The 27,770-nt window shown below is 43.3% G+C and overlaps 1 protein-coding gene across 1 annotated transcript in view; it reads right to left on the bottom strand.

The window, feature by feature from the left end:
* LOC115478317 (pseudouridine-5'-phosphate glycosidase-like) overlaps positions 1–27,770 on the bottom strand; it is a 770,820-nt gene that overhangs the window by 511,586 nt on the left and 231,464 nt on the right. The window contains exon 5 of the mRNA XM_030215622.1: positions 93–204. Within this exon, the coding sequence (XP_030071482.1) occupies positions 93–204 (112 nt within the window). The remainder of the gene's footprint in view (positions 1–92; positions 205–27,770) is intronic.

Genomic DNA, 27,770 nt, shown 5'->3' with positions numbered 1-27,770 from the left:
AGCTGATCAGGCTGACTCAATTTCTAAAATTTAATAAGTTTATTAACAAAATAAGAGCTGCATGCAAGTATTAGGAAGTAGCTCTGACTTACTGCATTCGCCTCCATGATGGACACCTCCAATACCCCCTGTAACAAATACTTTAATTCCAGCTTTATGTGCTGCAATCATAGTTGCCGATACAGTAGTACCACCAGAAAGGCCCTGTGAAAGAAAGTAAATAAAAAGAAAATATCAATTTCCTGCACATGAGAATATTGCCAGATCCTACACCTCAGTTCCGAATTCAAGGATACTACCTAGTCCTCCAGGTGCATCTTAAAATGTTGCCCATATATATTATCTCTTATAAACTCCAGAAGGCAGCTGTCTTTGGCACAGTGCATGTATTAATAAAACCATAAGCAAAATGGCTCTTTTACTAATTTTGGAATTGATACATTTTAACACAGGATTTTTAACTAACACTGCATCAAGAAGGGGGTGTTTGTAGTATTTTTTTATTGCAGTTCATGCATTAATATTTCCATTAGTGCATGGCACCTGCTGAGAGTTAACACCAGATCACTTACCACCTCCTACTTAGGCAGCACTAAGTGGTTCTGCATTAACTCTGCGTTAGCCAGTTAGCATGCGGTAAGTGTAACACACTAGCTTGCTAATTTTTATTTTATTTATTTAGATTTTGCTCACACCTTTTTCAATAGTAGCTCAAGGTGAATTACATTCAGGTACTCTGGATATTTCTCTGTCCCAGGAAGGCTCACAATCTAAGTTAGTACCTGAGGCAATGGAGGGGTTAAGTGACTTGCCCAGATCACAAGGAGCAGCAGCGGGATTTGAACTGGCCACCTCTGGATTGCAAGACCGGTGCTCTAACCACTAGGCCACTCCTCCACTCCCATGCTTCCATACTCCCACTCTCCACCCATGCCATAGCCCCTGAAAGAAATATTCTGAAAAAAATCAGTAATGCACAGTTTAATGCACTATGGGGGTTGTTTACTAAAGCTTAGCTCGAGTTATCTGCAGCAGGGCCCATTTTATTCCTACGGGCCCTGCTGCAGATAGCTCGAGCTAAACTTTAGTAAACACCCCCTATAACAGGTAAACTACAGCTAAACCCATTAACGTGGTTGTGAACTAGCTTATGCCTGTGCATTAATCGTGCATTAAGTACTTAACACACTTTAGTAAAAAACACCCTAAAATTTAGGAGTAGCCTAGTGGTTAGTGCAGTGGACTTTGATCCTGGGGAACTGGGTTTGATTCCCACTGTAGCTCCTTGTGACTGTGGGCAAGTCACTTAACCCTCCATTGCCCCAGGTACAAATAAATACCTGTATATACTATGTAAACTGCTTTGAATGTAGTTGCAAAAAAAACACAGAAAGGCAGTATATCAAGTCCCATTCCCTTTCCTTAATCAGGAAATATCATTTTCAACATACCATGGCTTAGGAGCGAGGTTCATTCCTCCCATGACGTGCAGAAAGCAAATTAATTTGAAGATATTACCCTCTGAATGACATAGATATGTAAGCCCTGACCTTTGGGTCACCCTAGGTGGCTGCCTAGTGTAGGGTTACCATATGGCTCCAAAAAAAGGAGGACGGATTGAGCCAGCCGGGTTTTACTTCAATTGCTTGAAAGCAATGGAAGTAAAACCCGGCTGGCTCAATCCGTCCTCCTTTTTCTGGAGCCATATGGTAACCCTAGCCTAGTGTGCGCTCTGGAGCATAAGAACTGGTTGCGTACACAATATTTTATTTTTAGGGATTGGGCCAGGACTGGAAAAAAAAACCAGGAGGCTGAATAAGGCTACTTTCCACACACTTGCAGTCAGTTCTCAAAAATAAAAGCAGACCACATGGTTGATGAGCTCTGAGCCACAATAATAGTATACTTCAAAAACAGGCAGGTTTAAACAATCAGGGACAATTAAGCTAGTATAAGTACAGAGCAGCAAAAACTTTAAACACAGTCACTTTCTTCCATTCCTTGTGAGAACTGTGGAGTTTTCCAACAGATTAAATTTTATACTCCAGCTATACAGCAGTAGATGTCATCAGCAGCAAGTATGAACAAGGAATTAATAAACCTACTACTACTACTTATCATTTCTATAATGCTACTAGACGTACGCAGCGCTGTACACTGGACATGAAGAGACAATCCCTGCTCGACAGAGCTTACAATCTAATTAGGACAGATCAGGACTGTTCTGACCTCTGACAGCCTCGCACTAGTTTATAATGTGATCCTAAAATGTGTTTAATGCTTTTACTGTTATTCTCACTTCTAAGGATTTTCATTGCTGCAGTTCTCTCTGCAAAGATACATGAGCAATGCATTGTGTGTAATGTAGTTCACAGGCAATGCAGCCACACTTGCTTGTCTGTACAAGAACTGTTATCATTGATTTGTGCTGCGGCCCAGACCTCCTCTCTTTCTCAGCCAAGCTTGGCTCCTTTGTCTACCTGCTATCATTTCCTGGTCATTCTATCTCTGTCTTGAGAGGTCAGCTAGGTACGACCTTTCCCTCCAATCAAAGGCTGCCCCTAGGACCACCCCTTGCTAACTGATGGCAGGCTCTGTCCCCATTGGTCTTTACCGCCTCCTCCCTGGGCCTGTGTGAGCCTTCTTGACCTCCCTGTCCCTCTCGCCATGAGGCATCTCCATCTTGCTTCAGGAAGCACTGTCCTGCTTCAAACTCCCTGGAACGAACTTGGTTTTACCTTGAATATAGCTTCCTAATGAGATACTGCACCTTCCAGTTACCCAGCTCAGAGATACTTCTACCTGCTCAACTATTTCTCACCTCTGCAATAAAGCTGCCTCTCCTCAGATTTCTACCTCCAACCAATGATACAGCTCTCAGAATTACGGAGTCTCTGTGCCCTGGGGCCACACTTCTGAACATCTGACTGTGAGTAAATTGTCTATATGTTTATGCAATAAAGGAAACTCAGAAAATAATAGAGACTTCAGGTGTGCTCTGGTGTGCCAGGTTATACTTCAAGATATTGGGACTTTACAGTAACAAGTCTTAAGAGGCTTGATATCATTGAGAATGCTATTTGTATTTTCGCTGTGTTGCTGATTACAAGTTTAATGCTTGTAAAATTTTGTTAAAAATTTATAAATAAAGAAAAAAAAGAGGCTTGACAAGGACAAATAAGGGAATAAGGAATTACTACGATGGGAATGATAAAACATGGGTACTGAAATAGTGAGTAATGGTTAGGAGTTAAAAGTACCATCAAAAAGGTAGGCTTTTAGCCTACATTTGAAGATGGCCAGAGATGGAACTTGATGTACCGACTCAGGAAGTCTATTCCAGGCATATTGTGCAGCAAGATAAAAGGAACAGAGTCTGGAGTTAGCGGAGAGGGTGCAGATAAGAGAAATTTACCCAGTGAAGGGAGTTCCTGGGGAGGAGTGTAGGGAGAGATGAGAGTGGAGAGGTACTGAGGAGCTGCAGTAAATCATAAGTACATAAGTATTGCCATACTGGAAAAGACCAAAGGTCCATCAAGCCCAGCATCCTGTTTCCAACAGTGGCCAATCCAGGTCACAAATACCCAGCAAGATCCCAGAAATGTACAAAATATTTTATACTGCTTATCCCAGAAATAGTGGATTTTCCCCAAGTCCATTTAATAACGGTCTATGGACTTTTCCTTTAGGAAGCCGTCCAAACCTTTTAAAACTCCGCTAAGCTAACTACCTTTACCACATTCTCTGGCAATGAATTCCAGAGTTTAATTACACGTTGAGTGAAGAAATATTTTCTCTGATTCGTTTTAAATTTACTACATTGTAGCTTCATCACATGCCCCCTAGTCCTAGTATTTTTGGAAAGCCATCTACCCGTTGAACTCCACTCATTATTTTATAGACCTCTATCATATCTCCCTCAGCCGCCTTTTCTCCAAGCTGAAGAGCCCTAGCCGCTTTAGCCTTTCCTCATAGGGAAGTCGTCCCATCCCCTTTAAACATTTTGTCACCCTTCTCTGCACCTTTTCTAATTCTACTTTATCTTTTTGAGATGCGGTGACCAGAACTGAACACAATATTCGAGGTGCGGTCGCACCATGGAGCGATACAAAGGCATTAGAACATCCTCATTTTTGTTTTCCATTCCTTTCCTAATAATATCTAACATTCTATTTGCTTTCTTAGCCGCAGTTTCAACGTATCATCAACGACGACACCTAGATCCCTTTCTTGGTCCGTGACTCCTAACATGGAACCTTGTATGACATAGCTATATTCGGGTTCCTCTTTCCCACATGCATCACTTTGCACTTGCTCACATTAAACATCATCTGCCATTAGGACGCCCAGTCCTCACAAGGTCCGCTTGTAATTTGTAAGTCAATATGAGGAGTTTGAACTGTATGTGGAAATGGATAGGGATATTGGGATTCATACAGCAAATTACTTTTTTATGCATTATTCTTGGTTATGTATCCTATCTTGTTTATTGTAAGCTACATTGAACTGAAACTTGTTTGGGATAGTGTGGGATAAAAATGTTGTACACTTAGTAGGAGACCTGTGAGAAGTAAGTTGCAATAGTCTAAGTGAGAGGTGATAGAGTGTACATAAGGGTTCTGGTTGTGTGCTCAGAAAGGAAAGGACAAATTTGGTGATATTATAGAGAAAGAAATGACCCATTTGGCAGTCTGTTGAATATGTGCAGAGAAGGAGAGAGATGAGTCAAAGATGAACCCCAGGTTACGAGCTGATGAGACAGGGAGGATGAGAGTGTTAGCCACAGAGATACAGAATGGGGGAAGAGGAGAGGTTGTTTAGGGAGAAAGATAAGGTGGTGGAGATGAAAACGGTAACGGAATTCAAGCATGCATGGGATAAACATAAAGGAATCCTGTTCAGAAGGAATGGATCCTCAGGAGCTTAGCCGAGATTGGGTGGCAAGAGCTGGTAGTGGGAGGCGGGGATAGTGCTGGGCAGACTTATACGGTCTGTGCCAGAGCCAGTGGTGGGAGGCAAGACTAGTGGTTGGGAGGTGGGGATAGTGCTGGGCAGACCTATACAGTCTGTGCCAGAGCCGGTGGTGGGAGGCAGGGCTGGTGGGTTGGGGGGCGGGGATAGTGCTGGGCAGACTTATACAGTCTGTGCCCTGAAAAAGACAGGTACAAATCAAGGTAAGGTATACACAAAATGTGGCACATATGAGTTATCTTGTTGGGCAGACTGGATGGACCGTGCAGGTCTTTTCTGCCGTCATCTACTATGTTACTATGTATCAAGGAGCAGGCAGTAATCAACAGTGTGAAAAGCAGCAAATAGATTGAGAAGGATGAGGATAGAATAGAGACTTTTGGATCAGGCCAGGAACAGGTCTTTGGAGACTTTAGCAAGTGCTGTTTCAGTTGAATGATGAGGGCGAAAGCCAGATTGAAGTGGATCAAGAATACCTTGAGATGAAAGAAAGTCAGAAAGCAGTGGTGAACAGCATGTCCAAATACTTGGATAGGAAAGGAAGGAGGGAGATGAAGAGATAGTTGGAAAGGACAGGTAAGGTCTAATGAAGGTTTTTGAGGAGTGGGTGTGACTACAGCATGTTTGCAGGCATCAGGAACAGTCGCAGTGGAAGTGAAAGATTGATGATATGACAGATAAAAGGGATGACAGTAGGAGAGATAATGCTAAGTAGATGGGTGAGAATAGGATCAGAGGAACAGGTAGTTAGTTTTGAGGAGGAAAGAAATGTGCAGTTTCCTCTTCAGTGATTTCAGAAAAGGAGGCAGGGGTTAGAAGAACTGTTGAAAGAAGGGACTAAGGGAAGGAGAGGTGGAAGCGACTTGGTTGAGAATTCAATTTAATCTTGTGAACCTTATGAAAATGCTCAGCCCAGAGTCTGTGGAGAAAGTGAAGGGTACCTTTCAGGAAATCTAGACTGCCCCTATTTGACTGACTGTACATTTGTCCTTTAGATTGTAAGCTCCTTGAGCAGGGACTGTCCTTCTATGTTAAATTGTACAGCGCTGCGTAACCCTAGTAGCGCTTTAGAAATGTCAAGTAGTAGTAGTAGTAGTAATTGGAGGTGAAGGCACATTCAGGAGAGCGTTCAGTGTGGCAAAGAGACGTTGAGGGTTTGAGCCAAGAGAATTTGTCAACTGAATGTAGTAGTCCTGTTTAGCAAGTGAAAGAGCAGACTGGAAGGAGGTCACCATAAGTACATAAGTATTGCCATACTGGGACAGATCAAAAGTCCATCAAGCCCAGCATCCTGTTTCCAACAGTGGCCAATCCAGGTCACAAATACTTAGCAAGATACCAAAAAAGTAGAAAACATTTTATACTGCTCATCTCAGAAATAGTAGATTTTTCCCCAAGTCCAATTTAATAATGATCTATAGACTTTCCTTTAGGAAGCTGTCCAAACGTTTTAAAACTCTGCTAAGCTAACCACCTTTACCACATTCTCTGGCAACAAATCCAGAGTTTCATTACACGTTGAAGAAAAATTTTCTCACCATTCGTTTTAAATTTACTACTTTGTAGCTTCATCACATGCTCCCTAGTCCTAGTATTTTTGGAAAGCGTAAACAAACACTTCACATCTGCCCGTTCAACTCCACTCGTTATTTTATAGACCTCTATCATATCTCCCTTCAGCCGTCTTTTCTCCAAGCTGAAGAGCCCTAGCCACTTTAGCCTTTCCTCATAGAGAAGTCTTCCATCCCTTTATCATTTTCGTTGCCCTTCTCTGCACCTTTTCTAATTCCACTATATCTTTTATGAGATGCAGCGACCAGAATTGAACACAATATTCGAGGTGCGGTCGCACCATGGAGCAATACAATAGCATTATAACATCCTCATTTTTGTTTTCCATTCCTTTCCTAATATTGCCTAACATTATATTTGCTTTCTTTAGCCGCAGCAGCACACTGAGCAGAAGGTTTCAACGTATCATCAATGATGACACCTAGATCCCTTTCTTGGTTGGTGACTCCTAACGTGGAACCTTGTATGACGTAGCTATAATTCGGGTTTCTCTTTCCCACATGCATCACTTTGCACTTGCTCACATTAAACGTCATCTGCTATTTAGACGCCTAGAGGGGCATAATCGAACGGTGCTAGCTAACTAGATGGCCGGCCATCTATATAGCCGGCGGCGAAAAGCGGTGGCAGAACTGTATTATCAAAAAAGACAGCCGGCTATCTTTTGTTTTGATTATACGGTTGGAGCCGGCCAAATGTCAGCATTTGGGCCGGCTTTACAGATGGCTGGGTTCAGTTTTTGGCCATAATGGAAACCGGGCCCGGCGATCTCAAACCTGGCCAAATGCAAGGCATTTGGTCATGGGAGGAGCCAGCATTCGTAGTGCACTGGCCCCCCTGACATGCCAGGACACCAACTGGGCACCCTAGGGGTCAGTGCGGTGGACTTCAGAAAACGCTCCCACATGCATAGCTCCCTTACTTTGGATGCTGAGCCCCCCAACCCCCCCCCCCCCAAAACCCACTACCCACATTTGTGTACAACACTACTGTAGCTCTTAGGGGTGAAGGGGGCAACTACATGTGGGTAAAGTGGGTTTTGGAGGTCTCCCATTTACCAGCACAAGTGTTACAGGTGGGAGGGGGATGGGCCTGGGTCCGCTTGCCTTAAGTGCACTGCGGTACCCACTAAAAGTGCTCCAGGGACCTGCATAAACGCAGGCCTCTAAGACTTGTTGCTTGGCACACCAGTTGACACCTGAAGACTAATCTCTTTAAAAAGGTCCTTTATTTTGAATAAGCACGTTTACTCACAGTTAACTGCAGATCAGCGGTTGTGCCCCACTGGCAGTGGCGTACCAAGGGGGGGGGGCGGTCTGCCCCGGGTGCACGCCGCTGGAGGGGTGCCGCAGCGCGCGCCTGTCTGCTCCCAGTTCGCTACGCTCGCCAAATTCTCTCGTTCGCTGCAGCTCCCTCCCTCTGCAGGGAACGCCGCTTTTTTTCCCATTATCCGTGAAAGCCGGCCATATGGTAGCCACGCCCATGCCTGCCAATGTCCCGCCTTCGCTATGCCGTCGACACACCCCCTTGAACTTTCACTGGCTCGGTGACGGGAAAGCGGCGATGGTGTCAAAAAAGGGGATTTTGATTATACCGATTTGGCCGCTTTTGAGAGATCGCCGGCCATCTCCCGATTTATGTCGGAAGATGGCCGGCGATCACTTTCAAAAATAAGCCTGCTAGTCTCCCAGTCTCTTAAGGTCCTCTTCTAATTTTTCACAATCCTGCCACGATTTAACGACTTTGAATAACTGTGTCGTCAACAAATTTAATTACCTCACTAGTTACTCCCATCTCTAGGTCATTTATAAATATGTTAAAATGCAGCGGTCCCAGCACAGATCCCTGGGGAACGCCACTAACTACCCTTCTCCATTGAGAATACTGACCATTTAACCCTACTCTCTGTTTTCTATCCTTCAGAAAATGGAGAAGAGAACCAACTGAAACTAATAAGATAAAACATAAGGAATGCCAAGCCAAATGCAAAGCGGAGATAAGGAGGGCAAAAAAGGACTTTGAAAAAAAGTTAGCATTAGAAGCGAAAATACATAGCAAAAATTTTTTTTAGATACATTAAAAGCAGGAAGCCAGCTAAAGAATCGGTTGGGCCGCTGGACGAAAGTGGTGTAACAGGGGCGATCAGGGAAGACAAAGCCATAGCAGAGAAATTAAATGAATTCTTTGCTTCGGTCTTCACCGAGGAGGATTTGGGAGGGACACCGGTACTGGAAAGGGTATTTGAAGCAGGTGAATCAGAGAAACTAAACGAATTCTCTGTAAACTTGGAGGATGTAATGGGTCAGTTCTGCAAACTGAAGAGTAGTAAATCACCAGGACCAGATGGTATTCATCCCAGAGTATTAATAGAACTGAAAAATGAACTTGTAGAGCTACTGTTAGTAATATGCAATCTATCCCTAAAATCGGGTGTTGTACCGGAAGACTGGAGGGTGGCCAATGTTACGTCGATTTTTTAAAAAGGTTCCAGAGGAGATCCGGGAAATTATAGACCAGTGACTCTGACGTCGGTACCGGGCAAAATGGTAGAGGCTATTATTAAGAATAAAATTACAGAGCACATACAAAAAACATGGGCTGATGAGACCAAGTCAACACGGATTTAGTGAAGGGAAGTCTTGCCTCACCAATCTACTGCATTTTTTTGAGGGGGTGAACAAACATGTGGACAATGGGGAGCCGGTGGATATTGTGTATCTGGATTTTCAGAAGGCATTTGGCAAAGTGCCTCATGAAAGACTCCAGAGGAAACTGGAGAGTCATGGGATCGGAGGTAGGGTATTACTATTGATTAAGAGTTGGTTGAAGGGTAGGAAGCAGAGAGTAGGATTGAATGGTCAGTATTCTCAATGGAGAAGGGTAGTTAGTGGGGTCCCTCAGGGGTCTGTGCTGGGACTGCTGCTTTTAACATATTTATAAATGACCTAGAAATGGGGGTAACTAGTGAGGTAATAAAATTCGCAGATGACACAAAGTTATTCAGGGTCGTCAAGTCGCAGGAAGAGTGTGAAAGATTACAGGAGGACCTCGCAAGACTGGGGGATTGGGCGTCCAAGTGGCAGATGAAGTTCAATGTTGACAAGTGCAAAGTGATGCATGTGGGTAAGAGGAACCCGAATTACAGCTATGTCATGCAAGGTTCCACGTTAGGAGTCACAGACCTAGAAAGGGATCTGGGAGTCATCATTGATAAGACGTTGAAAACTTCTGCTCAGTGTGCTGTGGTGGCTAAGAAAGCACACAGAATGTTGAGTATGCCGTTGTATCGCTCCATGGTGAGACCGCACCTCGAATATTATGTCCAATTCTGGTCGCCGCATCTCAAAAAAGATATAAAAGAATTGGAGAAGGTGCAGAGAAAGGCGATGAAAATGATAAAAGGGATGGAACGACTTCCCTAAGAGGAAAGACTAAGACGGTTAGGGCTCTTCAGCTTGGAGAAAAGGCGGCTGAGGGGTGATATGATAGAAGTCTACAAGATAATGAGCGGAGTAGAGCGGACAGATGTGAAGCGTTTGTTTACACTTTCAAACAATAATAGAACCAGGGGGCACAAGATGAAGCTAGAATATGGTAGATTTAAAACAAACAGGAGAAAGATTTTCTTTACTCAGTGTGTAGTTGAACGCTGGAACTCGTTGCCGGAGAATGTAGTGATAGCAGCTGGCCTTACGGAGTTTAAGGGGGGTTTGGACAGATTCCTGAAGGAAAAGTCTATTGAACATTATTAAAAAATTATTTTTTTATTGGAGGGGGGGGGGGGGGGGGGGTTGCCGGGTTCTTGAAGCCTGGATTGGCCGCTGTCGGAGACGAGACGCTGGGCTTGATGGACCCTTGGTCTTTTCTCAGTATGGTGGTGCTTATGTTCTTATCTTTTAACCAGTTTTTAATCCACAATACGACAGTACCTCCTATCCCATGACTCTCTAATTTCCTCTGGAGTCTTTCATGAGTTCCTTTGTCAAACGCCTTTTGAAAATCCAGATACACAATATCAACCGGCTCACCTTTATCCACATGCTTGTTCACCCCTTCAAAGAAATGTAATAGATTGGTGAGGCAAGATTTCCCTTCACTAAACCCATGTTGGCTTTGTCTCATTAATCCATGCTTTTGAATATGTTCTGTAATTTTGTTTTTAATAATAGTCTCTACCATTTTGCCTGGCATCGACGTCAGACTCACCGGTCTATAATTTCACGGATCTCCTCTGGAACCTTTTTTAAAACCAGTGTTACATTGGCCACCCTCCAATCTTCTGGTACCACACTCAATTTTAAGGATAAATGAAATATTACTAACAATAGCTCCGCAAATTCATTTTTCAGTTCTGTCAGTACTCTGAGATGAATACCATCCAGTCCAGGAGATTTGCTACTCTTCAATTTATAGAACTGCCCTATTACATCCTGAAATCAGCATGGGCACGGGATTGGAGCAAGAGTATCCAGAGCAGAGGAGAAAGTAATATTATAGGAAGAGACAGCCTCATTGACAGACTTGGGTAAAATAGTGGTTGAGAAGAGATTTGAAACACTGGAGGACAGAGTAGAAGGATCAATAGTCTGAAGATTCCTAAATGTATTGATTGAAATTGGAGGGGACTGGTGGGGAGGGTGTTTAAGTGTGAAAGTTATCAGATGATGGTCAGAGAGGGGAAGAGCTGAGGAGGGGAAGAGCTGAGTTTCAAAATCTGGAGAGTAAGCAGTTGGAGAAGAATATAAGATCAAAACAGTGGCCATTCTGGTGAGTGGGGGTAGTGGAGTACAGTTGAAGATTGAAAGAGAATGTTAAAGTGAGAAACTGAGATGCATAAGAGTCAGAGAGATCATTAACATGAATGTTAAAATCCCCAAGAATGAAGAAAGAGATGAAGGTTCAAAAAGATGGAAAGCCAGGCATCAAGGTCACTGAGAAAGGAAGAAAGGGACTTATCAGGGGGTCAATAAATGACTGCTACTCGGAGAGGCAGAGGAATGAATAGATGGATGGAGTAGACTTCAAAGGAAGAAAAGCAGTGAGACTGAGGTGGAAGAAGAGGTTGAAATCTACAGGAGGGTGAAAGTAGTAGGCCAACACCACCTCCACGGCCAACTGGGCTAGGAGTATGGGACAAAAGGTAACCTCCATGACACGTGGCTGAAGCAGTCTTCAGGGCAAAACCAAGTCTCAGTTAGGGCAAGCAGATGGAGAGTATGAGAGAAAAAGAGGTCGTGGATGTAGGAAAGTTTGTTGCAGACAGGGAGGGAATTACACAGAGCACATGAGAAAGGCAGGGAAGAAGGGGGGAGGAGAGGAACAGAAATTAGATTGGAAACATCATGGTATGACCTGCATGAATAGGATAAGATCTGATGTGGAGGACCAGGATTGGGATTGATATCCCCAGTGGAGAGCAGGAGAAGGATCAAGACAGTACGGAGAAGAGTAGGAGAGGCATAATGACAGCGACGAAGGTAAGATGTACTCAGATAGAATAGAGATGGTTGAATGGAAGGAAGGAAATATTGAAGGTAGAGAGCTGAGTAGGAAGAAGACAAAAGAGATGGTGAGATGATGAAATCAGAAAGTGGGCAATGTGTTCCTGCAGTATACAGTGGTTTCAGATGGAGAAAGAGATTGGGAAGGGATGGTACCAAGAAGAGAAAGTGTACTGGAGCCATAAGACGTAACTGGGAGAAAATACAAAGTTTATAGAGAAAATGCTTTGGCACACTGCACCTGGAGCGAAGGCCCTGGGAGGATCAGGGTGGACCTGGGAGTCACCCCGGACAAGGCTGTGAGGATATGCAGATGGGCTGCAAGTCCTCCACAGCACCTGGAAGGCAGCTGGTGGAAGCGTAGGGCACCTCCACCACATACCTCCCAGCCAAGAAAAGGCTTACCAGGGGTTAGGCCGAAGCCAGCATTCCTCCCCCTAAGGATCACCTGATCACCTGTAGTTGTTGAGCTGTGCAGTAGTAGTTCTTACCACCTCTGAGGAACTGGGAGGTCAGTAGAGCAGTCAAAAAGGGCTGGTGTTTATTGTTCAGGAACTGTAGAATCTCTCTCTCCCAGCTGGGCTCTGACAGACACTATAGTATTTTGGGGATGGAAACTAAAGATGCCTGGTGTTACAGCACAGATGAGACAAGTACTCTCTTCTCCTCCTTCTAGTATTAGCCCAAAGGTAATGAGGTGGCTCCCCTATTTCCAGCCTCATACCATAGGCAAGAAACACAGGTCAAAGGTCTGGGTGACACTTCTGAATCCTGTAAAAAGAACCAGCTTAAATGTGTTGACTGGATTAGTACAAAACTGCTTTAAGTGTGTCCGCTGAAGATATCTTGCTGCAGGACTCTCCATGTTACATGGGTCAAGGCCTAGGAGGCTGAGACCAACAGACAAAATTCAAAGCTAGGAGCTCCCTTATATATTTTTCCAACTTTCCCTCCAGGACAAACTCCTAGCTTTCTAATTTTCACTAGTTGGAGCCTGGACGCTTCCATTTCCTCTGGTTACTCACACAATCTCACAGCTCACTGAAAAGTACCCTTCTATATGGCAACCAGTCAGATCAGCAACTTCTCTTTTATACTTTTCAGTGGAGGAACCTGGTGGAATTTTCCAGGTTTCTACAGATATATCCTCTTCCTGTAAGTTAGATGAAGACAGGGTTCATTTTCTCCTTGTGAATTGCAAAGGAAAATGATCTATTCCCTTTTGCACACTATGCAAGAAAATCTATTCATGATACATATTTCATGCCCAAAGGCGGCTGAGGGGAGATATGATAGAGGTCTATAAAATAATGAGTGGAGTTGAACGGGTAGATGTGAAGCGTCTGTTCACGCTTTCCAAAAATACTAGGACTAGGGGGCATGCGATGAAGCTACAATGTAGTAAATTTAAAACGAATCGGATAAATTTTTTCTTCACTCAACGTGTAATTAAACTCTGGAATTCATTGCCAGAGAATGTGGTAAAGGCGGTTAGCTTAGCGAAGTTTAAAAAAGGTTTGGATGGCTTCCTAAAGGAAAAGTCCATAGACCGTTATTAAATGGACTTGGGGAAAATCCACTATTTCTGGGATAAGCAGTATAAAATGTTTTGTACTTTTTGGGGATCTTGCCAGGTATTTGTGATCTGGATTGGCCCCTGTTGGAAACAGGATGCTGGGCTTGATGGACCTTTGGTCTTTCCCAGTATGGCAATACTTATGTACTTATATACTTATGTAATCTTCTCCATCTTACACATAGAAGCAACACCTGATCCTCCCACATTGAACAGGGTTTAGTGTCATATCTCCTACATTCTTCACAAGAGGACAAAGCCTTTAGTTTCCTCTTAATGCTGTATGCCAGAATACCACCCGGCCCCATTGATAGAAACATAGAAAATGTAGGCACATAAAAACTATATGGCCTATCCAGTCTGCCCATCCATGTCATTTACTCTCCCTATCACTCCCTTAGAGATCTTATGTACTTATCCCAAGCGCTCTTGAATTCAGATACTGTTTTCTTCTCTACCACTTGCACCAGCAGGCTGTTCCACGAATTCACTACCCTTTCCATGAAGAAGTATTTCCTCAGGTTACTTCTGACTCTATTCCCTCTCACCTTTATCATATGCCGTCTTGTTCCAGAGCTTCCTTTCAAATGAAATAGACTTGCTTCCTGTGCATTTATCCCGCATAGGTAGTTAAAAGTGTCTATCGTATCTACTACTACTACTACTACTTGACATTTCTAAAGCGCTACTAGGGTTAAGCAGCGCTGTACAATTTAACATAGAAGAACAGTCCCTGCTCAAAGAGCTTACAATCTAAAGGACACGTGAACAGTTAGTCTGATAGGGGCAGTCAAATTGGGGCAGTCTGGATTTCCTGAAAGGTAAGAGTTAGGTGCCGAACGCAGCATTGACGAGGTGGGCTTTAAGCAAAGACTTGAAGATGGGCAGGGAGGGGGCTTGGCATAAGGGCTCGGGAAGGCTGTTCCAAGCATAGCGTGAGGCGAGGCAGAATGGGCGGAGCCTGGAGTTGGCGGTGGTGGAGAAGGGTAATGAGAGGAGGGATTTGTCCTGTGAACGGAGGTTTCGGGCGGGAACGTAAGGGGAGATAAGGGTAGAGAGGTAGTGCGGGGCAGCAGACTGAGTGCATTTGTAGGTAAGAAGGAGAAGCTTGAACTGAATGCGGTATCTGATTGGAAGCCAGTGAAGTGACCTGAGGAGAGGGGTGAAAAGAGTATATCGATTCTGGCGGAATATAAGACGTGCAGCAGAGTTCTGAACAGATTGAAGGGGGGATAGGTGGCTAAGTGGGAGGCCGGTGAGAAGTAAGTTGCAGTAGTCAAGGCAAGAGGTAATAAGAGCGTGGACGAGAGCACGGGTGGTGTATTCAGAGAGGAAAGGGCGAATTTTGCTGATGTTAAAGAGGAAGAAGTGACAGGTCTTGGCTATCTGCTGGATATGCGCAGAGAAAGAGAGGGAGGAGTCAAAGATGACTCCGAGGTTGCGGGCAGATGAGACGGGGAGGATGAGGGTGTTATCAACTGAGATAGAAAGTGGAGGAAGAGGAGAAGTGGGTTTTGGTGGAAAGACGATGAGCTCGGTCTTGGACATGTTCAGTTTCAGGTGGCGGTTGGACATCCAGGCAGCAATGTCGGATAAGCAGGCTGATACCTTTGCCTGGGTCTCCGCGGTGATGTCTGGTGTGGAGAGGTACAGCTGGGTGTCATCAGCATAGAGATGATACTGGAAACCATGAGATGAGATCAGGGAGCCCAGGGAAGAGGTGTAGATTGAGAAGAGAAGGGGTCCAAGGACAGATCCCTGGGGAACACCAACAGATAGCGGGATGGGGGTGGAGGAGGATCCATGAGAGTGAACTCTGAAGGTGCGGTGGGAGAGATAGAAGGAGAACCAGGAGAGGACAGAGCCCTGGAACCCAAATGAGGCCAGTGTGGCAAGAAGTAAATCATGATTGACAATGTCAAAAGCGGCGGATAGATCGAGGAGGATGAGGATGGAGTAGTGGCCTCTGGATTTGGCAAGGAACAGGTCATTACAGACTTTAGAGAGAGCTGTTTCTGTTGAGTGTAGAGGGCGAAAACCGGATTGAAGTGGATCGAGGATGGCATGAGAGGAGAGAAAATCGAGGCAGCGGCTGTGAACGGTGCGCCCTTCTCCTGCCTTTCTTCCAAAGTATACATATTGAGATCTTTAAGTCTGCCCACATAAGCTTTATGACAAAGACCACTGACCATTTTAGTAGCCGCCCTCTGGACTGTCTTCATCTTGTTTATATCTTTTCGAAGGTGCGGTCTCCAGAATTGTACACAATATTCTAAATGAGGTCTCACCAGAGTCTAGAGGCCTCATCACTTACTTTTTCCTACTGGCCATTCCTCTCCCTATGCACCCAAGCATCCTTCTAGCTTTTGATGTCACCTTTTCTACCTGTTTGGCCACCTTAAGATCATCACATATGATCACACCCAAGTCCTGCTCCTCTCTCATGCCCAAAAGTTCTTCACCCCCTAAACTGTACCATCTCCTCTGGGTTTTACAGCCCAAATACATGAGCTTGCATTTTTTAGCATGAAATCTTAGCTGCCAAATTCCAGACCATTCCTCTATTGTACATTTTTGTATCATCCTCAAAAAGGCAAACCTTACCAGACAGCCTTTCAGCAATAATATTAAAAAGAACCGGCTCAATATGTATACCTTGTGGCACACCACTAGTAACATCCTTTTCCTAAGAATGAACTCCATTTACCACTATACTCTATCATCTTCCACTCAACCAGTTCCTAACCCAGTCAGTCACTTTAGGGTCCATGCAAAGGGCGCACAGTTTATTTATTAATTGTCTATGTGTAGTGGTGTGCTGGTAAATTTTTAACAACAGGCTCTTACCCCGCCCTGCAATTTGGGGGGGGGGGGGTGCGGGGGAGGGCACAGAGGTGGACTGGGGGGGGGCAATGCATTACTCTCTCTCTCTCCTTCTCCTCTCATATAAGAGCTCCCATTAAACCATAAGACCCCCATTAAACAACAAATCTTTATAGCCCAAATCAAATGCCATGTTCAAAATTAACTTTGTATAAACTTGGCTGCTACTAGTGTGCTGAACTGGACAATGTTGGCACATTTAGACTGACTCTGGACAGTTCTGCTAAAGGAAACCCTTCCCTCATTAATCAATATCTTTTCTGTGAAATAGTAGTAATAAAAAAAAAGGCAAGTGCATTTTTGTAATATAAGTACATAAGTATTGCCATACTGGGAAAAACCAAAGGTCCATCGAGCTCAGCATCCTGTTTCCAACAGCGGCCAATCCAGGTCACAAATACCCGGCAAGATCCCAAAAATGTACAAAACATTTTATACTGCTTATCCCAGAAATAGTGGATTTTCCCCAAGTCCATTTAATAACGGTCTATGGACTTTTCCTTTAGGAAGCCATCCAAACCTTTTTTAAACTCCGCTAAGCTAATCGCCTTTACCACATTCTCTGGCAATGAATTCCAGAGTTTAATTACACGTTGCGTGAAGTAAACCTTTCTCCGATTCGTTTTAAATTTACTACATTGTAGCTTCATTGCATGCTCCCTAGTCCTAGTATTTTTGGAAAGCGTGAACAGACGCATATCACTGCATTCTACAAAGCAAAAGAAGCAAGTTCCCACATGCCATCTTTTTTTCTTTCTGTAGGCACAGGAAAAAAAGAAAAGAGTTTAAATGCTCCCAGGTTCCAATCTAATTCATGTTTAATGTGGGATAAAAAGCCATAAATAAATAAACACATAGATAGATAGAAACTCTGAATGTTGAGTACTTGATTCTCATAACATGATGTCTGTTTTAGTGGCCCTTTACCAGGAGAAAAAAAAATCTCTGCATGAATATGACACATGCTAGGGTGTCACTATAACCCCAATAAGACACACTGATTACAATTTATAACAAGTTACTACTCTAACTATGAAAGTTATTCTGTTATTATACTTCCTCTGTGTACATCCCTATGCACAAGCCAGTATGTTTGAAAATATGTGAGATTAAATAAAAATTCAACAATAAATTAAGACCTATCTATTCCAGACCTCCCACACCCCCGGTTCCCCGAGCCACAAGGTGCCCTCCCGGCACATACCTGAAGCCACCCTGGTGGTCTAGTGGATTCTTCAGGGCAGGAAAGATCCCCAGTCTTTCCTGCCTGCTGCCAACGCTGACCCTCTTGCTGCTGCTGCCGCCATCTTCTTTAAAATGGCTGCCGAGACTTACAACAGGGGCGTTGCGAGACTTCGGCAGCCATTTTTAAATAGCAATGCGGCACCAAGATGGCCAGCACCGGCAGCGGGCAGAAAAGACTGGGGATCTTTTCTGCCCTGAAGAATCCACTAGACCACCAGGGTGGCTTCAGCCAGGTGTGTGCCGGGACCCTCCGGCTCGGGGGAGGAGAGGCAAACAGAGAGCGGGAGGGAGCCCTCCATTCAGTGGTGTGCTGGAGGCAGAGGCATAGCCAGGTTTTCATCGCAGGGGGAGCAGACTTTTATAAAATAGGCGCCAGTTGGTGTCAGCTAGACAGTAGTGTCTGTGTTGTTGCTCAGGGGCTGTAGCAGGCACTGATTAATACAGGATGTCTCTGTTGTGTCCTGCCTACAAGGAAACAGTAAGTTACATCAGTAGGCAGGACGCAGAAGAGGTCCCTGGACTGGCCAGAGCAGGCAACCTGTCTTCTTAACTTCAAATAAAAATATTCAAATCGTGACCATCACCTCAGGAATAGCACACCCAGTCCTTCCACTGCTAGACACCTTGTTTAAATCAAGATGGGCTTTTGTTTGTGTGGTGACTCTACAGGATGTGAAGAACACTAGTCTTGAACATTTTTATTTTTGGTGACAAGGGCCACCAAAGGTGGCCCTTGCCCCAGAGCCTCAATAGGGCTAGACACTTTGGGCCCTGTTTACTAAACAGCATTATCATTTTTTAACGCGCGTTAACCATGTATGTGCCTACAATATCCCTATAGGCGCCTACATGGCTAGCGAGCGCACTAAGTGTAGGTGCTCTAAAAACACTAACGCACCTTAGTAAACAGGCCCCTTTGTGAAATAACACAAACCTCTGCAAAAAGACACCCAAAACCTATACTGAAACCTACCACATCATAACAGCCCTAACCCACTTATGAAAAGACGGTGATATAAATATTACAGTGGGACCTAGAGAAGTGTTTCCCTAGGTGGTCCTGGAGTACCCCCTTGCCGTTCAGGTTTTCAAGTTATCCGCAATGAATCTGCATGAAAAAGATTTGCATTTAATGGAGGCAGTATATACAAATCAATGTCATGCATATTAATTGTGGATATCCTGAAAACCTGACTGGCAAGGGGGTACTCCAGAACTGCCCTAGAACACTAAACTTACCACACCATAACAGACTGAACCCACCTATGAAAAGACAGTGCTATATATATTACACTAGGCTCTGGAGCACCAATATACCTACTGTTAGGAAACTGGAACAAGCTGCACTGTTACACATTCCTACACAGACACTACATGCTAGCAGAATCCTTCACCTCAGTCACACATGCAGAACATAGACAGACCCTCATCTATATAACGTAAGAGTAGCTATACTGGGTCAGACCAACAGTCCATCTAGCCCAGTATTCCTTTTCCAACAGTGGCCAACCCAGGTCACAAGCACCTGGCAGAAACACATATTGTGACAACATTCCTTGCTACCAATCTAATACAGAATACGGAGCCACCAAAACAAAACAACAAAAATTGAAATAGAGACCCTCCCCCCAATCTGCCCAAGGAAGCCAGACTCTATAAACAGTGCAATAAATACTGGTAAAAAAAGAGAAAGAAATGCAAAATAAAACATTTTTTTTAATGTACATTTTTGTAAAATAAAAATAGGAAAAAATGTACATTTTACAAAGCAGTATCTCAGTCCCTACAAAGTATTAAATACAAATATTTTTTTCTACCTTTGTTGTCTGGGAATTTGGCTGGTCCCAGTCTTTTTTTCCCCTTGTTCCATGAGTCAGCCTTACAAATTCATTCCCATGTTGGGCTTTCCATTTCTTCTCCTCTTGTAAGTGGGTAGCGTCTCCTCCTTTATCTAAGTTCGTTGCCTTCAACCCCCCTCCCTGAGTCCAGCACTGCTTTCTGATTCCCCTCTCTCCCCCTTCCTGAGTCCAGCACCGCTGTTTCCCCTCTCTCTTCCATCCCCCCCCTCCCCGAGTCCAGCACCGCTGTTTCCCCTCTCTCCTTCCATCCCCCCCTCCCCAAGTCCAGCACCGCTGTTTCCCCTCTCTCCTTCCACCCCCCCCCCCCCCCCGTCCAGCGCCACTTTCTGTGTCGTCGTCGTCCCTCCCCCCCTCCCCGGGATCGTTAAACCTGCTTTGTTCAATGGATCCTGTTCCTTCCCTCTACCATGTCTGGACTCGCTCCTCCAGCTCAGACACTTCCTGTTTGCGCGAGGGCGGGACTCGTGACGAAGGCAGAAGGATCCATCGCCGGGCCCAATCAAGCAGTTTGTTGTTGCTGCTGCAGCGAGAGTGGTGTTGGGTTTGGAGACTCGGAGAGGGAAGCGTGTTGTGGAACGGTAGGGTGGGAAGGGAAGGGAGAGGAGAAACTGCAAATTTAAAAAAAAAAAAAAGTGCCGGCCCCGCTGATTCAAAATTGCATATGCGCCATTTTGTTTAAAAATCCATTTAGGGGAGCGACCGCTCCCCTGCGCCCCACCTGGCTACGCCACTGGCTGGAGGGAGCAGTCCTACTGCATTTAACAACCGGCTCGCAAAATCTTTAAAAACTTAACAACGAGCTGGTGCGATCCGGCTCCAGCAAACCACTGTCTGTCTATGTGGAACTGTGTCAAAGGCTTTACTAAAATCTAAAAGCACCACATCTAGTGCTCTCCCTCAATCCAACTCTCTGGCCACCTAGTCAAAGAAATTAATCAGATTTGACAAGACCTGCCTCTAGTGAAACCATGTTGCCTCTGGTCCTGTAATCCACTGGATTCCAAAAACTTAACTATTCTCTATTTTTTAAGTGTTTCCATTAATTTACTTAGCACAGAAGTCAGACTTATAGGCCTGTAGTTCCCAACCTCTTCCTTACTTCTGCTTTTGTTGACATCTGCTCTTTTCCAGTCCTCCCGGACCACTCCTGACTCTAGAGATGTATTGAAAAGGTCAGGCAGCTGAGCCTCTAGAACTTCTCTAAGTTCCTTTGGTACCCTCGAATATATGCTATTTGGCCCCATTGCTTTGACCACATTGGTATACTGCTTGATCCTGTTTACCATTAAAATCAGAGAAACCACATGGGTTTCTCAGGAGAAAAGCAAATCTAAAATGACAACTGGTGTTTGATATGAAATTTTGAAATTCCCCCAGAAAACAGTGGGCCTGATTTTTAGCTGGGGCAGCCAGCCCTGGCTCTGAACTTAATACATATATTCAGCAGCACTATCTGTTCAAGGAGTGCAACTGAATAGATATATATACAGGGTGTGGGAAGAAAAAAGTAATCCCTTAAGAGATTTTTGCTGTTTTCTCAGCAACTGCTAAGAATTTCTACATGAAATTTTACAGTTTTGTTGTCACTATCTACATTTATGTGGTGAGTGAAATGAGATTATCTTTGAACACGGCAAAGTTATAGACTTTTTAGCGTAACCACCCAGCAATTTTTCCACATTCAAAAATGTTTCAGTGTTAAAGAGGGGTGGAAGACCTTGAGAAATTTCTAGTGATTCTTTGGATGTAATGGGTCTCCTTGAATCTTCAGGAGAACTGGTCACTGAAAGATAGGCAGTGCCTTAAAAGGTGGCGAACAAAAGGTGTGTTTTTTGTTTTGTTTTTACTTATTTGGCAGGTTCTTAATTTATTTGAAAGCTTCCCATATGTAGATATAATATCATGAAATAAAATTGATTATCACTAAAACAGCTTTAAAAAATATTGTAGCTGGTGGAAACAGCACTAATAAAGGCTGTATTTTATTTTCATTGTTCTATACTGTTCTATACAATACAGTAATACATGGCCACATTTCAGTGAGGATATCCTGTTTACTGATGGGTTCATCTTAGCTGTTGTTGTAATCTGCCTTGGGAAGCCTGGTGTAATAAAGATTGAAAGTAAAATTAAACTCTCCTTTCATTGTGACACATGGAATCACAACTTCATCTCATCTTTTGTACAAATGGATTATTCTGTTTTGAGCAAATGGTTTTCATAAGTCAAAATAATAACAAGAAATATTTTTTATACAGATCTCTCATTTGTTTAAACATAACTAAATGGGCTATAAGCCCCTAATGAAGTCCATTGGTTTTCTTGTATTTTGTCCTTGTGATGACTTATACTATGCCAAAACTGGATATACATCGAGACAGAATTCAATAACATCCAAAACAATCTATGTTTAAGGCATATGCCCTAAATATGTAATACTTGGTAGCAATAATGAAAGAGTGATGGAATATTCATGTAACAGGCAGCCAATAAATTTAATTTCCACTTAAAATAATTAACTTTGTATGAACATAAATGTCATTCAGCTCCAACTGTTCTACTGCTGCTTTCCCCTAGCTGTCATTATTCCCGGGAGTCATCTATATACAAACACACAACCAAGTGACAAAGATTACCCCCCCCCCCCAACAAAAGCATACCTTTTACAACCAAACTGTCAGGTTTTCAAAGCAACAACTAGGTTTGTGAGCCCCTTGGGCCGCTGCCGAGGAGCGGCAGTGGCAGGCAAAACCACTCCCAAACCTGAGACAAGGCAGGACAAGACTGGAACCCCGGACGGAGTTGCAGTTGAGGCAACAAGATGGAACAGGTAAGGCAGGAGCAACTAGACTTCACCTGCACTTGACTGCCCTTCCCCAGGAGTTGAGCCCTTGGGTGCAGGCAGCCGGCAGGACTTACAAGACAGGGCAGGAAATGGACAGGTATAAGCGTCAGGACTGAAAGCTGTCAGGCAGCCACTAGCAAGAAACACAGACAGAAAAGAATCAGGACTGAAAGCTGCCAGGCAGCCACTAGCAAGAAACACAGACAACAGGAACTAGACAAGGGATACAGACCAGAAACAAGACAAGGAAATAAGCAATAAACCTAAGCCAAATTACACACAGATTAACTAGAACCAGACAAGAAACCAGACTAGGCAGAAGTGCAACAAGCACCAACATACCAGGGACCTTAGATGATGCAAAGGCAAACACAAAAGTTTCCAGATGGCTAATAATGCCCATCAGCAGCTGAAATTCAGCTGCAGGAGTCACAAGGCAACTACGGGTGCTGTTCAAGTACAAACAAGAAAAGCAAGTCTGGCAGCCCAGAAGATTTGGACTGAATTGGGCTGAAATCTGGAAAGTGTGACAGTCCATAGCAGCCACCGGTTCTGGCCACCAGAGGGCGAGGTGAGCACAGACAAGGAAACATTCACACACATGACACAAACAGACTTGAACAAATAAATATATACCACAGAACTGGAAAATGTTGGCACATTTAGGCTGTATAAAGGTAGTTCTGCCTTTAAGATTCAATATCTCTCTTTTAGTAATAAAAATACTAAGTGCATTTTTATAATATACCACTGCATTCCACAAAACAAAAGGAGCAAGTTCCTACAAACCATATTTCTCTTTTGATCTAGGCACAGGGAAAAATATTTTTTAAATACTCTCAGGTTTCAACCTAATTCATGTTTAATGTGGGATATAAATTTCACAAATAAGTAAATAAATAAATAAATAGAAACTCTGAATGTTGAGCATCTGATTCTCATAATGATGTCTGCTTCAGTGGGCCCTTTACCAGGCGAAAAAAAATCTCTGTACAAATATAACACGTGCTATGGTGTCCCTATAACCAACCCCTTCAAATGACACACTGATTATGATTTATAACAAATTACTATCCTACCTATGAAAAGTTATTCAGTTATTATACTTCCTCTCTCTACATTTGTATGCTGCACAAGCTGGCATTATTGAAAATATAAGTGAGATTAAATAAAAATGCTACCAACAATAAAGAACAACATGGATGCAGCAGCTCGTAGGTTTTGTTTGCTTTGTTTTGAGTGTACGTGGAAAGACAGCTGCACAGGGAAGGGAAACGGACTTATCTGGCTTCAATTTTGGACGTCATTCATCTCCTGTTCTCAATCAACCTATTGGCATAGGATTGATGCAGTTTCTCCCCCAGGAGTAACACTGCTTGTTCCCATTGGTAGTTTTGAACTACAGAGATTTGTAACATAATAAGAAAGGTGCAATTAGAGTTGCAGTTGCAATTGGATTTAGCGTCAGACAGAACAGGAGAGACCTAGAAATATAGGGGTCCTTTTACTAAGCTGTGGGAAAAATGGCCTTGTGGTAGCAGTGGGGGCTGTTTTTCCCGCATTCCAGGGCCCTTTTTACTGCAGTGGGTAAAAAGCCCCCCAAAAATGGCCATGTGGCAAGTCTTACCGCGAAGCTATTTGGCAGGGAGGCACTTACCGCCATCCCTGAGGTGGCAGTTAGGGCTTCCACGGTAACCAGACAGTGTACTGCAATGCCCGATTACCACCGGGTTAGCATCGCAGTAAAAAAAAATTTTCTGATGCACCAAAATGGCGCACACTCGAGACAGAACTACCGCCGGCGGTAGTTCTGATTTTTTTTTATTTTTTTTGTTGCATTTGTATCCACATTTTCCCACCTATTTATAGGCTCTAAGTGGCTTACATAGTGCAGTAGTGGCAGTCGCCAATACCAGCACGAACAAATACAATAGTGAGGTTAAGACAGACTAATGATCAGAACTGATAGACCATATTAGGGGTCAAGGGGAAGAGTAGGTTATGTCCAATATGAACATTTATATTGTTGTGTTGCGGGGTTAGGCATTTAGGTTGATTTAGCATGTGGTAAGCCCACGTTGGGCTTACTGATACTTTATAAAGGGCCCCATAAGCTCCTCAGTACCAGGGTTCAGCTACTTGATATGAACCTCCACAGGGTCCAAATCCAAAGAAGAAACAGCAGCTTGCAACCATTTAAAAGCTCCTCTACAACAAGAGGGGAAAGTTCCACTTCAAAGTATAAATGCAGAAGAAATCACAGACAAAGGAGCTCGAGAGATCCCATCCTCCATTAACCCAGAGAAGAGTGTAAACGTTTTGCCAAACCAAGCTACAAAAGTACCAAACACTGCTGCTAAGCTAATTTTTTGATCCAATCCTTGGTTAATACACAAGTTCCAGAAAGTTGCAATCTCTATTATATTTTTTTTAGCTCAATCATGCATAGTCTGCATCATGCTTTAAAAGACAAGGGTTTTTTTTTTGTTTTTTACATTTCCCTTGGTATTTGCTCTGTAGGTCCCTTGGCTTCCAGATTTGTTAAGATCTGAAAATCATTTTTGATGATATATGCCTTTGTACCTAACTACCTAATCATATATTTTTTTGTTATATACCCCTTCTTATAAATTCTTTTATGTAAATGTATGCAGTTAAGTTTAAAAGTGCATTTTAGAAAAGTTTCTTTGTTACAGAAAGTCTGATAAAGCACAGAAAGTCAGAGGGAATAGTTTTTTGCTAAAACATGGATTATGTTGAGTCTTTAATATGGCCACTTCCTTCATTCTAATTCATGGCCGTTAGTGGAGGAGTGGCCTAGTGGTTAGAGCACTGGTCTTGTAATCCAGAGGTGGACTGTTCAATTCCCACTACTGTTCCTTGTGATCTTGGGCAAATCACTTAACCCTCCATTTCCTCAGGTACAAACTTAGATTGTGAACCCTCCTGGGACAGAGAAATATCCAGTGTACCTAAATGTAACTCACCTTGAGCTACTACTGAAAAAACATGTGAGCAAAATCCAAATAAATAAATTATTTCTTTGATGTGCAGAAATCTGATGTCTGATCTAATTTAGTCTGGTATTGCCTATAGAGTTCTTAAAGCTGCTGCATGTTAATGTATTTGTACACCCCTGAAGCCAGTACAGGCCGCAAAACCTGAGTCCAGGTGAGGCAGCCATGAGCAAAGAATAATTATATATATAAGAAATCATATGAAGGGTTAATTCTGTTAAAAGCTTGAAGTTAGAATTCTAACTTTTTACTTTGCAACTTGAAGTGAAGGTATGCCAGATGGTTCATATTATTTGAAAGTCTTGCCGTGCTGGGTCAGAAAGGTCAGAAAGGACCCTTGTGAGGATTGATTGCTAAATGCTGGCACAGCTGTAACTATTATGAATGAACAACGGAATGAGGCAGACATGCTGAAGTTAAAGGCTGAAATACTATTCAGAAGTTCTTGATATGTAGATTTTGTTATAAGGAAATAGTTAGATTCTAACTAATTCTAGATATTCCTGATGTTTAGATATGTCTTATAAGAATGCCTTATTTTAGAATATGTTTACTCTGTGTAGTTAAATGTGAATACTTTTTAAATCTAATGTTACTCTTTGTCTGTTGTGGAGAGGCAACATATGTTTTGAGTTTTCTGTGGTCTTAGCTAGTTTTTGTGAAGGAAAGCTGAAAGGTGAACGAGGTCAGAATAGTCAGCTCTCTTCTCCTTGATTAATTATAGGTAAAATGTAGAAATGATCTTGAAAGTAATAGCCTGATATGTATGCTATTAAGTAAGACTGACTTTGACCTCTTTAATGAATGCCAGAGTTTAGTTAGTAGGTAGTATGAAGCTGATTAGGAATATGAGAATAACCAATGTTAGATGGGGCCATCTTAGTCTCAAAGGGAATCCAGTTTAAGCTATAGATGAGACATCAATCATAATGAGAAATGTAAGAGACTGGAGACCAAATGTCTGGCATGAGGGGCCCCAGGTCACAGGTCAGTTTAGGATGTCTGGAACCTATGTAACTGATATTTTCAAAAGTAATGATTGGTTGAGGCAAGGTAGCCAATCAGTTTCTTAACCAATTGGGAGTAAAGGGGGCTAGGCTAGGAGGAGGGCTTAGGACCCTATTTAAGTGGGAGCAGAAGCAGTTTACGTCAGAAGGAGCTCAGAAGAAAGAGAAGGACAGAAGGAACAGACAGAAGAAGGAGAAGACAGCATAAGAAGAGAAGCAGCTGAGACAAAGACACAGAGAGCTGAGAGAAAGACACAAAGAGCTAAGAGAAGAGAGAGAGCTAGAACTGATGTCCTGCTTTGTTTGCTGGCAAATAAAGAAGATTTCTCTCTCATACTGGTGTGTGCTGTCTGACTCCTGAAGTATCACAAATTCCTATCTCAATTCCTGCAACAATTCTTGGTGGCAGCGGTGGGATGAATCCTGCATTAATCCCAGCACCCAACTGACTGGAGAACATTCGCCGGGTATGTATTCTGTATTTTGTATTGTAATCCTAGCTAGGAAATTGTAAACCAGCCCCTCAAGAAGGAGGGAAGGAGAATCTGATCAATTCTCAGCAAAGGCCCTAGTACCTTCTAGTCGCGGGGACTAGAAGCGAAAACGCTTGAGCTTATCTGTATTTGAGAAATCTGAAATTGTTGGGGGGGGATTTTCTGTATGGAATGTGTGATGCGTGAATGCTAACTGAGTGCGGACTTCTTATAGCTGCATTTCCAATTAACGCGAGTTCAATTGGTCAGCAATGGAAGGAAGCGATTGTTGTCTGTCTACCTAGTGTCTCGAGAGTGCGGACCCCTTACTGCACTTTCAAAAAAATTCCCTCCCTTTTTGTGTGTTGTAACTGTAAGCATTATGGGTGGGACATCATCTAGACAAATTGCTACCCCCCTAGATTGTATGCTTAGAAATTTTAAAAAAGGTTTTTTAATTAATGACTATGGACAGACTTTAAGCTCAAGTACTCTAAGAACCTTGTGTGAAGTTGGAGTGGCCATCTATGGGAGTGGGGGTGGCCCCCTAGTGGCAGCTTAGATATTGAAGTACTCCGGAAGGTCATAGCATAGTAGTAGGATAATCAGAATATTCTGAACAACTTCCCCTATATAGATTCTGGGACACGCCTTGGTGACTGACCCTCCCTCGTGTTGAAAACTTATATGGGATCCCCAGTAAACTTCATGTTAGGCCGTGTTCAAAGAAAGATTAGAAAATCTAAACTAGAAGAGGGAAAGAGCCCCAGGAAGCTTACCAACCCAATCGGTGGCTTCCGCCCCTACCCTGTCTGAGAAAC

This window comes from Microcaecilia unicolor, chromosome 10 (assembly GCF_901765095.1).
Source record: "Microcaecilia unicolor chromosome 10, aMicUni1.1, whole genome shotgun sequence".
Classification (NCBI taxonomy): Eukaryota; Metazoa; Chordata; class Amphibia; order Gymnophiona; family Siphonopidae; genus Microcaecilia; species Microcaecilia unicolor.
The sequence above is the reverse complement of the archived record's forward strand: the minus strand, read 5'-3'. Positions and strand labels throughout refer to the sequence as shown.